The sequence below is a fragment of the Cyrtonyx montezumae genome, unplaced genomic scaffold, assembly GCF_038088225.1.
Source record: "Cyrtonyx montezumae isolate F1298 unplaced genomic scaffold, pur_monq_1.0 scaffold_30, whole genome shotgun sequence".
Lineage (NCBI taxonomy): Eukaryota > Metazoa > Chordata > Aves > Galliformes > Odontophoridae > Cyrtonyx > Cyrtonyx montezumae.
The window spans coordinates 8,304,104-8,317,810 of record NW_027072035.1 but is presented as its reverse complement, the minus strand read 5'-3'; the positions used below and the strand labels follow the sequence as shown (position 1 = coordinate 8,317,810).

The 13,707-nt window shown below is 38.6% G+C and overlaps 1 protein-coding gene across 2 annotated transcripts in view; it reads right to left on the bottom strand.

The window, feature by feature from the left end:
• MAN2A1 (mannosidase alpha class 2A member 1) overlaps positions 1–13,707 on the bottom strand; it is a 114,606-nt gene that overhangs the window by 68,043 nt on the left and 32,856 nt on the right. For both annotated transcript variants that reach the window (XM_065744240.1, XM_065744241.1), the window contains 4 exons: positions 13,381–13,508; positions 8,909–9,082; positions 6,638–6,824; positions 721–898 (listed from right to left, as the gene is read on the bottom strand). In XM_065744240.1, the coding sequence (XP_065600312.1) occupies positions 721–898; positions 6,638–6,824; positions 8,909–9,082; positions 13,381–13,508 (667 nt within the window). The remainder of the gene's footprint in view (positions 1–720; positions 899–6,637; positions 6,825–8,908; positions 9,083–13,380; positions 13,509–13,707) is intronic.

Here is a 13,707-nt window from a genome sequence, read left to right as displayed (position 1 = left end):
AGAGCCACATCCAGCCTTGCTTTGAATGCCTCCAGGGATGGGGCATCCACAACCTCACTGGGCAACCTGTTTCAGTGCGTCACCACCCTCTGAGTGAAGAAGTTCCTCCTAACATCTAACCTAAATCTCCTCTGTCTTAGTTTAAAACCACTCCCTCTTGTCCTATAACTGTCAACCTGAGTAAACAGTCCTTCCCCCTCCTCCTCTTTATACGCTCCCTTCAAGTACTGGAAGGCCATCATGAGGTTTCCCCAGAGTCTTCTCTTCTCCAAGCTAAACAAGCCCAGTTCCCTCAACCTTCCCTCACAGGAGAGGTGCTCCAGTCCTCTGACCATCTAAGTGGCCCTCCTCTGGACCTGTTCCAAGAGCTCTGCATCCTTCTTGTGCTGGGTGCCCCAGGCCTGGATGTAGTACTCCAGATGAGGCCTCACGTGAGCTGAATAGAGGGGGATTATCACCCCCCTCTCCCTGCTCGTTACCTCTTTCGTAGTGAAGCCCAAATTATTTGACCTTACAGGCTGCATATGCATACTGCTGACTCATGTCCAGCTTCTCATACACCAGGACCCCCAAGTCCTTCTTTGCAGGACTGCTCTCATGGAGTTTGAAGCACATAGTAGAGTACTGGGAATGTACTGCATTGAAACTACTTGTGTTCTACCATTATATTTCACAATACTGATAAAGAGTTTTCTCCACAACCCCGAGATTTGTATTTACCTTAACGTGCAATTCAGGATGAGCATTCATATAATCGAACAGCTTCTGATAATTTTGATACTGTTGATCCCATTCTGAGCTCTCAGCATAACGGAAATCATCCCCTAGTGGAGCCAACAGAACTTTAGTACGGAAAAGCTTTGACTTCTTTCTGTATTGATCTAAAATCATCCAAGCCCTTGAAAAAAAAATATAATTCAGAAGAATAAAGATCAGTACTTGAAACAGTTATTCCACAAGTTACATATTAGGGTGACTCTAAACAAGACATATAACACTGTTTCAGTTTGTAACTAAAAACAAGAGGGAATTGCATCTATTGGGACACCACATTCAACCAGCTACACCACAGAAACTGTGCTAATTAAGTCTTCCAAAAAGCTCATCAAAATCTTGAACAGTAGGCCAGTCTGCATCAATTTGTTCCTGTGCCAAAACAGTTCAGTTTAAATCATGCTTACTTGCTCTACATTTAGATAACAACCTTAATCCTATCCAAACGTTACTTAAAATCATCAAAGTCTTCTCACTCCCTACTGTAATTCAATCAAGACACCTTACTTCATACCTCCACACCCTTGACAGAGTAACTGCTCATATATTACTCTTGAGAGAACTTCAGCCTTGCAAAAAAGACTTCTTTTGGAAGATCGCTGTTAATAACAACTGTTTCCCCTTCTTTACTGTCTTAAAATCAAGACCTCTTAAAACGAAGAACACTCTTTAAAAAAAACATCAGCAACTTAACAATTAAGGAAAAAAAAAAGGAAAAAGCATTGAAATTATCTTTTGGCACTTACTCAGCAATTTGACAAGGAAAATAAGTTTCTGTCATTACACAGCAGATCAAGAATACTAGGAGTTAAAGTATGAAGTCTGGGATATTGAAAAGGTCAATAACAAAATCTTCATATGCCTACCCCTCTTTAATTAAAGATATGGAAATAATTTTAGTAGGGAATACACATTGTAGTAACACATGAGAGAACAGAATTAGGAATGAGATAAAGTTTTAAATTGAAAATAGCAGGTAACTCCAGATTACAATAATATTTTTACCCCAGAATTTTAACAGATGTTCTGCCATCATTTAATTTGAATCTGTACTCAAAATATAAAAATTTCTGTAAGAACTGAAACAAATTCAATACCTTTGGAACCCATATTTGATCAACTAGTCACTTTTTGTTCATTTTCTTATCCAACTTTATAAGTATCAAGTAAAAACAACATCTGAATATAGTGGTAGGAGCACAAAACCTCCAGTTGAACAGCTACAGTTCTGACAAGATGAAAATCTAAACAACTAACAACTCCACTCCTGCCTCCCCTCACTGTCTTTTACTATAGTTTACTTTATAGTTTAGATCACAGAATCACAGAATTGCAGGGGTTGGAAGGGACCTCCAGAGATCATTGAGTCCAACCCCCTGCCAAAGCAGCTCCCTAGCCCAGGTTGCACAGGTAGGCGTCCAGGTGGGTCTGGAACATCTCCAGAGAAGGAGACTCCACCACCTCTCTCTGCAGCTGTGCCACTGCTCTGTCACTGCACTGTGAAGGAGTTCCCACACACATTTGCGTGGAACTTCCTATGCTTCAGCTTGAGGCCATTTCCCCCTATCCTATTCTATTACCACACACTGCTGAAAAGAGTCCAGCCTTGTCTGTTTGCCTCCCACTCCTTTGATATTTATAGACATAGATCAGATCCCTCCTAAGTCTTCCATTTTTTTAAGGCTTAACAGACCCAGGTCTCTCAGTCTTTCCTCATAAGGGAGGTGTTCGAGCACCTTCAATATTTTCTCTGTGGCCCTCCACTGGACTCTTCCAATGAGACCCCTGTCTTTTTTGTACTGGGAAGTCCAGAACAGGACACAGTACCCCAGGCAAGGTCTGACCTGGGCAGAGTAGAGGTGAAGGACCATTTCCCTCAACCTGCTGGCCACGCTCTTTTTAATGTATCCCATGATCTTATTGGCCAAGAAGGCCACCATGTCATGCTGTTGGCTCGTGGCCAGCCTGCTGTCCAGTAGGTTGACCAGGTCCCTCTCCTCAGAGCTCTTCTCCAGCAGCTCACCCTCCAACCTGTATCAGTGCATGCTATTATTCCTCCCTAGGTGCAAGACTCTACACTTGCTCTTGTTAAACTTCACCTGGTTCCTTTCTGCCCAGTTCTCCAGCCTGTCCATATCTTGCTGAATGGCAGCACAGCCTTCTGGCATGCTAGCCATTCCTCCCGGCATCACATAATCAGAAAAATTACTGAGGGTGGACTCTATCCCCTCATCAAGGTCATTGATGAAGACGTTGAACAAGACCAGACCCAGCACCAACCCAAGGAACAACGCAAAGTACAGGCCTACAGCAGGACTCAGTGCTGCTGATCACAACCCTCTGAGCTCTGCCAGTCATCCAACTCTCAATCCATCTCACTGTTCACTCATCTATTCCACTCTTCCTCAGTTTTGTTATAAGGATGCTGTTGAGATAGTGTCAAATGCCTTGCTGAAATCAAGGCAGATTACATCCACTGCTCTCCCCCCACCCACTCAGCCAGTAATGTCATCATCAAAGGCCACCAGGTTGGTCGAGCATGACTGCCTGCTGGTGAACCCACGTTGACTACTCCTGACAACTCTCTTCTCATCCAGTTGCCTGGAGATGGCATCCAGAACAGACTTCTATCATTTTTCCAGGGACAGAAGTGAGGCTGACTAGCCTGTAGTTACCCTGATCCTCCTTCTTGCCCTTACTGAAGACCAGACTGACACTGGCTATCCTCCAATCTTCAGGCACCTTTTGCATTCTCCAGGACCTCTCAAATATGATACAGAGTGGTTCAGCAATCTCCTCTGCCAACACCCTCAGCACGTGTGGATGCATCCCATCAGGGCCCATGGATTTACACATACACTGATATTGCATAGATGCTCTCGGATCATCTCCTCCCTCACCAAAGGGGAACCTTCCATTCACTTTACCCCCACAGTCCAGGAATCCCAAAGGCGAGTTCCCACAGTGAAGACATTAGCAAAGAAGACGTTCAGTATGTCTGCATCCCATGTTACCAGAACGCCTCCTTCATTCAGTAGGGGACCCACATTTTTCCTAGTCTTTCTTTTATTGTTAGCATATTTTGAAAAGCCTTTTTTATTGTCCTTTATCTCCTTTGCTAGATCCAATTCCAGGTTAGCTTTGGCATTCCTCGTTGCATCCCTGCAAGCCCTGACAACACTCCTATATTCCTCCAAAGTGGTCAGATCTTTTTTCCACATTCTGCAGACCTTTCTCTTCCCTTTGACTTTATGCATGAGCTCCTTGCTCATCCAACACAGGTCTCCTGTCACCCTTTCCTGATTTCTTACAGTCTCTGAGACCATACTGAGACTTGATTTACTTCAACTTGACCCCACCTACACAAAATATTTGCCACTCATCTTTTATCGATTCCACACAACATGATGAAAGAACCATTTCTTACACAAGGTCCAATTTAGACTGTTATGCAAAAATGGCATCTTGGGTGCCCCCAGATAAGTTGAGTCTTTAAAAAAAAAAAAAAGCTCAAACTGCATTACAAAGAGGATCTCTATATTACCCTCGTAGCCTGCACATTTCCAGTTATTTGTTAAACCATTTGTCACTCAAACATACATTTGTTGCAACAGATTGAGTCACATAATCAAGTCTTTTCTTTACGTAACATGGTCCTAAAATATAAATGAGCCTTTCTTTACTACTGATGGGCACTCAGTAACTGAAAATTCTATCTGTATTCTATCATAACTATTGCTCTCTTGTCACCTTCACCTTTCATTTTTCTACTTTCAAATAAAATTACTTTTTCCAATCATCGTTTCCAGTTCTAAAAAGTGACAGCTGTGATATATGTAATTTTTTTAATGTTACAAATCACATTTCTGATGACAGCAGCACACTTTAAAATATCAGCATCTAGACTAAAACTTAAAAAGTCACTCTGCTATTCTTAATATCTGTCATACTCAGCAATTTGAAATAATTTTAAACACCTCTAGACTTCTCAGGTACTCGCAGATGTTATACAAGACCTGAGGGCAGTAAACAGGACCACAGAATACAGTCTTCTTTCTTTGGAAAAAAACAAACACAGTGCAGCAGTTCCATCTTTCAATTTAGTTAGTTTCAGAAAGGTAAATGGTTACATAAAACCTTGGAATTTAATTCTTAACAGTATCCAAACAGTTTTTTGTTTGTTTGTTTGAAAAACTGAACTGGATTGCATCTGAATATATATATATATATATATATATATATATATATATTTTTTTTTTTTTTTAGTTTTTAAACAGGATACACAAGACACAGGACATAGGTTCACTTAAAGCATTTACAGTAGGAAAGCTAGGACACAGATTGCCAAGCATTGTGGGGATATACCATGGGAATATCTCTCACTGTACTGCAGTTACAGAATACTAAACTATGCAATCCTTGCTATCCCTGCAGTCTTTCACAAGCAGGAGACAAACCATCCAATTCACAAAGCTTACAGTAAACCACAACTCACGTATCTGGTAACTGGATTTTGTATTGGAAGTCCTTTTACAGGAGAATATTCAAAATCAGTACAGAATTAGGGGAATTGAACTTATCTCAACTATAGTGCTACATAAATTTACAGTCAGAAATCAGGAAAGCTTTCCTTCTCCATGCTGCTTTCATCACTTATTCAGCACATACCAGAATTTTCCTACTGTAGACTTGGATTCCATTTCCCTTAAGATAAACTCTCTGACAGTGTTTCACATATTCTATAGTATAAGCTTAATTACTATAAAGAGCTTACAGATTATGTCTTTGGCCCACATAAAAGCAGTTAAAACTATGTAATGAAGAATAGTAAAAACATCTAATAAATAAACAGACCTACCTCTACGTCTGTTATTTTTTCCTGTTTTTTGAATATACTTTAGAAGGTTTCAAAGAATTTCTACAACTAGGATCACATACCATTGTTCTGATACTGAAGGAGCTAAATAACCCAGCTCCACCCAAAAGCTACTTAGATAATTCAACTTGCGTAACACTGGTACTTCAGAGATCTACCAGTGAATGCCCAGTGATAATGACAGCACAATCCTAACCAAATACAGATCCTTAGAAGCATCAAGTTAGTCAAGAATTCTGTGTTTAAGAAAATGAAGTAAAAAAGGTAAGTGGTAGGGAAATAACTTTTCATTCAGAAAGAAAACTACTAGAAAAGTTTATTCAACTTGATTCTTTTTATGGTCTGTGCTATCAACATAAAACTTTTTCAAAATGATTAAATAAATAAATAAATAGATAAATGAATAAGCCATGAAATAAAAAAATCTCAGAAAAAGAAATCAATAAACCCCAACAATTTAACTGTTTGGATTACTGAGATATTGAGAACCAGAGTGAATGGGGTGGAGTGTGGCAGAAAATGGGGCAAGTATCTGAAACAATGAGAATGAAGTGTCATTCTGCAAGAGACATGTTATATGTTTTTTTTTTTTTCCTTTTCCTGTTTCAGTACCAAAAAGGTACAAGTTTAACTGGATGTTCTGCAGTACACTGTCAGCAAAGCCAAAGCAAACAGGAAAACAGAAAAAAATTAGCATGCCTACAAGCAGGATTTACCAGAGCCTATAAAACTTGTAAACACATGCAATGAGAAATGGGAAAAAAAATGAAATGCATCTGCCTTAATTATCATCTAACTTCAAGCTTCGCTGCCTACTGTACTTTGAACTTCAGAAGTGAATAGTAGGTGTTATTTTCGCAATACATATTTAACTTAAGAACTACAAAAGCTCACCAAACTAATCATAGTTGTCATTTTAGACCAGCACAATTTAAAAACTGGGCAAACAAAAAGTTATTTTCTTTCAGAATATGAAAAAAATGATACCTGTGTTGAATATTTCCAGAGTGAATGGCTTCAGGTGGAACTCTCCATGGACAGCTTACTCTTCCTCCAGGAAGACGTTTGAAATCAAACTGGCAGCAGATTTTTGGATCTGGACCACAAGTATGAGGAATATCATAGCTATAGAAAGGCATCATATGACAAAGGATATCTGTACTGGATCCCAAATCTGGAATTAAATAAATAGAGCACACATTTACTATAAACTCAATTTGCCAAAAGAAAACCAGTTTCACGATCTCAATCCAAGAACTGTAATAAAAACACTGTACTGAGACAATTTCTTGCTTTGAATATCCACATCTGGACTTATGTACAAGCAGAAACTTCTGTGTATGCTCTACATAAGAAGGCTAAAAATTGATCCAACATAACTGGAATCTCAACGAAGTAAGAACAGCTTTGGAAGTACATGAAGAAAATGTTAGGGATTTTTCCTCTCACATAAAGCTGACTATTTCCAGAATTACAGAGGCAAATATAAATATTTTTATTCTTAAAGTGGAGAAAAAGAAAAAAAACTACACAATAAATAAAAACAAATACATAAATAAAAATGACGTTATTCTCTTTATCATATATGAGATGATGAGCTTTAGTAGTATCTGAAATTCTGGAACACAATTTCATTACATTACCTTTATGATACTGCATACTTATAAAATAGATCACATGCACTTGTAAATAGAAATGAATCACGGAATCACAGATATGGATATGGATGCACTTCCATGTAATCTTGAGATCACTTTTGAAATCTCAAATTTTCCAATTAGTCAGTCCATTATCTGAAGTTTGTCCCACTAGGTTTAGAAATTGTATAAAAACTTCATCTTTCTCAAAAGAAGGTCTTACAAAATTTAACTTCAAAGAGAACATTAAGTTCTTTCAAATCTTAACCCTAAATTTACACACATGGTAAAACCTCTAAAAATTGTTTACTTCACTATACACTAAATAGCTTTATGCTAAAAAAAAAATAAAGTTGGATGAATGCTGCAAATGTACCAAAGAACCTGATGCTGGAGAAAAATATGTCAAGAATACGTAATTAAATCTTCTTCAAAACCTTAAGTCTTCGTCATCCCCCTAGAGACCTTTTATTAAAACACTCTTATTTTACTGTTATTTTTTTTTATGACTTAAAAGGCAATTGTCTAACAAAATACATATTTACTTTTCAACTGCAGCAGTCATTTTCATCTCAGGTACTACATCTACATATTATACCAGATGAGCATGCTATGAACTTTGATCTGTGATATCTTCTGAAAAGCCTTTTTCTGAGACCCAAATACTAACCCATATCTTACACGATTTATTTATGCAATCATTTTGAATGGGCAGGTCAGTTGTGTAAACTACAAAATGAGTGGTAAATACCAACATGAAATAAAAAAAAGTGAAGTGTTTGTAAGAGGCTATTTATTTCACAGTTTTATGACTTCCTCAGGAAAAGTTTGTTTGCACAGCAGATTGCCTTCTCTGAGTACCTTTCTCACTACAGTTGCTGATTAACAACATTCAGATACCAAAAAACTTCAAAATCATCACTACCTTTCAATAGCAAGCATAAAATAAGCCCGTTATGCTCTGTACTGATAAAATAGTGACATATCAGTTCATTTTAAGCTAGCAAAATAAAGTTCTTTGCATTCTTTCACCATATAGATTATGAGAACTTGGAACAGCATACAAAGCAAAACAAGAGATTCACAGGGAAAAGCACATTCATTTAACACACATCAGTTTGCTAACATAAGTGACTACATTAATTATGAAACCTTTCAAACTGTGTAAAATGTAATTTATAAGAAAGCAATTACACTTACTCCAAAAGCAAAGTTCAAAGTTTTTAACTGGAAAACAGAAAAAAATAAAAAAAGCATAAAACCTTTCCCCTGCCCATATATTATGTAAAAGAGATGGGAAAAGGAAAATGAAATTAAAAACACATTCAAAAGTAAAGAAACAGAAAGATAAGATGATCAACAGAAAAACTTCAGCTTTCATATTTTAATCCCCTTCCTAATGTACAGGTACTCACTTTCCCTTTCTGTTACAGAAGCTATCCTACAATAAAATGACCACCACACTTTTTTTAATGTACCTTCCAGTCTTTTTTTTAAATCTAGACTATTAACTACTATAAACAAATTGTTCTTTAAACACTTACAGAATATTTATTCAAGTAATCTCCATATTTTCCCAATGTAAACAAAAAAATAATTGACAGAAAGAAAAAACACATACCCCAGTTCTGTCTCCAAAAGAATTCTAGCGACTTCTGAGTTGCAAAATATTTTTTAACTGAGTAATGAACTCTCTGTATAAGCATATTTGAAAATCCTGCGCGTTTCAAAAGATAGGTCATTGTTGGTGAATGCCCAAAGGGATCAACTGCCCAACCAGACTTTGGCTTTACTCCTGTTGACAAGGTAAAAATTAAAAGGGATGAAAGAATTCTTACTGTTCACTCAAAGAAACATGTACCAATATAGTTCAGATCAGACTGTTAAATACAGGATCTCAAGGAAGATAAAAGAAAATACACAGTTGAGCATTAATCCTCCCGCAGAACACACCTTGAAATTAACTAATCTAGAATTAAACAGATAATTACTTATGGAAAAAAAAAAATACCCTTGAGGCAAGGCAGTTTGTTTAATTACACTAAAAAAAACCTGAGATTAGTACCCTATACTGTTACACTATTTTCGTTTTGTCTCAAACATCTTTGCATGGAACCATAATTAAACTTCTTTCTCATTTAAGTCATTTCCAGATGTTACAACTGGAAAGGAATGCTGAAAGAAAATGAACAGATGAAAACAGATGAAAACATGATGTGACTTGTTCAATTTTCAGACAGTGTAATTCAAATAACGTTAATCTACATTTCTTTTGGGACTATTTTTTCTTTCAAAATGAATTAATTTACTTGGCAGACAAACATAAAAAAATCATACTGGTTACTATTGCCTTATAATCTGATTACATACTAGCAAATAAAGAAGCCATACCTAGTTTAACTGAATCTTCAATGTGGCTCCTTTGAACACATTTTTTATTTTTATGAGGAAGTAAATAAAGAGATAAAAAAAACCAAGAAAAAAGCAAGCAGTAGGAACCATATTATCTTTTTACTACAGTACACCTTCAACCCCCTGTCTCCTAATTGTGAGACAGAAATTGCAGTTTAATAAATATTACGCTAGAGAGGTTTGCTGCCTACCAGGGGCCCACATTTGGGTCATTAAGTGGAGACCAGGTATGATAAAGCCAAGAAACCACTATCCCCTCCTCGTCCTTCAAGCTGTATCACACAAGGCTGTGACCAGGAAAACAAAGCAACAAAAAAAAAAAAAAAAAAGCCTTTACATTCTCCGGGAAGATGTTGAAGAGATCCGGAGCACAGGTAGTGTTCTCAGTCCTCCTGGCTTGACAATGGTTGGGATCATGGCAAAAGCATAACACTGGAAGTTCTATGATCTAGGATGCACCTTCAATAAACTAGGAATGTTGATTTGACTTGGGCTGGATGCTACTGACAAGAGAGGGCAAGAATATACCAGGCAGCAAAATGGCTGGGCTTATCACCAGGGCTTTAAACTAGAGCTGCTGTGGAAAGGAGGCCTAATGCTGAGTGACAGAGAGACAAATAACTCATTTTAGGTAGCAACTGGAAAAACTCAGATTTGTCCCAGGCACTTGTGGGACCTAGGAAGGTAATGCATTTTAGAGCCCAACTGAAGCGTCCCTGTACCAAAGAATACACCATGGAAAATAAGAAGTGTTTGGAAACCATGGCATGCATAGAAAACCATGATCATGCTGCTATCATGAAAACATGGCAGGATGATTTGCATAATACCACCATTGAGGGCTATAAGCTTTTTAGAAGGGCTAAGTAAGGTAGGAGGGGTGGGAGAGCTGCCTTATATGTTAAAGAGCAGGTAGTGTGCAATAAGCTGCCTCTGAGATACAGTCAGCAACAGGCTGAGAGTCTGTGGGTTATTATTAGGGACTGGACTAACAAAAGGCAGCTGGTGACTGGGATCTAATACAGGCCACCTGATGAAAGGGAGACTCCTGATGAGGCCTTCTTGCTTCAGCTGAAGGTGTTGCACTGGTAGGCCCTCATCCTAATGGGAGAATTTCAACCACTCAGACAAAAGTGGTTTAGCTGGCAAGACAAGACTGTGAGTTGCAAGTGATCCAGAAGATTTCTGGAGTCCATCTACAATAACTTTCTGGGTCAGGTACTAGACAGACCAACAAGAGGGGAAGCACTGCTGGACTTGGTGCTCATCGGTGTGGTGGAGAAGGTTAAGAGGTTAAGATCAGAGGCAGCCTGAGTGACCATGCCCTTGTTGAGTTTGTGACCTTGAGGAGTGTGGTCCTGACAAAAAGGAGTCAGGACAATGAACCTCAGGAGAGTGAGCCCCAGGCCATTTAAAGGAATTGCTGGAAGAGATCTCCTGGGAAACTGTCCTTAGGGACAAAAGAACAGAACTTTCATGTTTCTCAGGCTTACGTAGTTTATGAGTACTTTGGTTCAGGCTTCCCTAGTTTCTCATGACCCTGAACTTCCAAGTGGTGTTCAGAGAAGCAAAATCCCTCCCAGTGTAAGAGTGGAGCAAGTCCAAGACCACTTCACAAAGCTGAACGTGTACAAGTCTTTGGGGCTGGATGGTATGCATCCCAGTGCCCTGAAGAAGCTGGCTAATGTGGCTGCCAAGCCACTCTTCATCGTATTTCAAAAGTGATGGCTGTCAGGTGAAGTCTTTGAGGACTGGAAAAAGGGAAACACTTCTCCCATTTCTATGACAGGGGTAAAAGACATCCCAGGGAACTACAGTACAGGTAGCCTCACATCTGTGTCTGGGAAGATCATGGAACAGATATTCCTGGAAGATAAAGCACACGAGGGATGAGCAAGAGACCTGAAACAAGTATGGCTTCACCAAGGGCAGATCATACCAAACTGGTTGCCATCTATGATGAAGTGACACCACTGGTGGACAAAGGAAGAGCAATTGATATCATCTGCTTGGATTTGTACAAGGTCTTTGACATGGTCCCACTTCATCTCTTTATCTTCAAATTGGAGAGAGATGGATTTGAAAGGTGGACTGTTCAAGAATAAAGAAATGGCTGGCTGCTTGTAGCCAGAAGGCTGTTGTCAATGTCTCTACATTCAGTTGGAGGCCAGTCATAAGCAGTGTCCCGCAGGGTCTACCTTGGGATTAATGCTGTTCAACACCTTAATCAACAACTTAGATCATGGGATTGAGTGAATCCTCAGCACCTTCGCTGATGACACTAAGCTGAATGGTGCAGTCAATACAACAGAAAGAAGAGATTAACAGCCAGAGGGATCTGGACATCTCAAAAAGTGGGCCCATGAAGACCTAATGAAGTTCAATAAGGCCAAGTGCAAGTTACTGTATTTGGGTCATGGCCATCAGAGATACGAGTACAGACTGGAATATTAACTCCTTGAGAGCAGCCCTGAAGAGAAGAACTTGATCGTTCTGATCGATGAAAAGCTGAACATAAGCCAGTGTGTACATGCAGACCAAAAGGCCAAAAGCCTCATTTGGGCTGCACCAAATGAGGGGTGGCTTGCAAGTATAGGAAGGTGATTGCCCACCTCTACTCTGCCTCTGTAAGGCCCAATTTGGAGTACTGTGTCCATGCCTGGAGCCCCTGACACAAGAAGGATTCCAAGCTCTAGGAGCAGGTACAGGAAGAGGGCACAAAGATTATCAGAGGGCTGGACCATCTCTCCTGTGATGAAAGGTTGACAGAACTGGGATTGCTCTGTCACTGGGAGAAGAGAAGGCTCTGGAGAGACCTTATGATCTTCCATTACTTGAAAGGAGCTTACATGTAGGAAGGGGAGTGACATTTTATACAAGCAGATAGGACATGGGGGAAAACTGAAAGAAGTTTTAAGATTAGATGTTAGGAAGAAATTCTCTTGGAATATGACAATGCACTAGAACAAGCTGCCCAGAAAAGTTAAGATAGACCAGACCTGGAGGTGTTCAAGACAAGGCATGATGCATTCCTGGGCAGTCTGATCTAGTGGTTAACCATCCTGCTGATGGCAAAGAAACAGATGATCTTTGAGGTCCCTTCCAACCCAAGCCATTCTATGATTCTATGATAGTAAAATACCTTTTCAAAATAATAGAATAATTTTAAACTATCATTAAAAACCACTAAAAAAATAATTCCCATGTAGAAGTGGTTCTCTCAAATACCTTCCTTCAGTAACTCCTCAAAGTTCTGAAAGTGAATGCACTGTCTTTATTTACTTTAATGGAAACAATTTTGATATTAGAGTAAATCTAGGTTTTACAATTATAGTAAGATTATTTTTTAATGATCATACGTAAAAGTCCAATTAATTCACTTAACTGCAGAACAGACCCAAACATGCAAAACAAACAATAATTTTCAAAGAATGTGAAGACCTGTGTCATCATTTTCAAAACCACAACTTACAATGACTACTAAAAGACATTAGGATAGAACATTACACTTCATCTAGGAGTTGTTGTTGTTTTTTTTTTTAAATCTGCAAACTACAGTTACAAATACTAGAGTCAATCTTATGGTTTCACAACAAAGGTCCAACTTAATGCTTCTGTAAAGCAGAGCAAGCAAAGTTAACTGCCATGTGCTTAAAATGCTATTTAGTTAAGTGTACATACCCAAATTTTTTTCTAGCCATTGATGTCCTTCTATCATTTGGTCAATTAAAGCAAAGTAATGAGAAGAGGCTTCATCAGGCATGACCCATCCTCCTGTCACTATTTCAAATTGCCCATCTTCAATTAACCTGAAAATTATGTAAATCGTGATCAAAACCTTGCACCTGAAAATACACTTCTAAAGTCAATTTCTGAATATCCAATAGCTATTTATAAGGGACACAATGACAAAATCTGAATTACAATACTTCCATCACTGGACTGTACATTTTAACCAAACAAACAGAGAAAGAATGAATACATGAACTGTGAATCTCTTAATGCCTC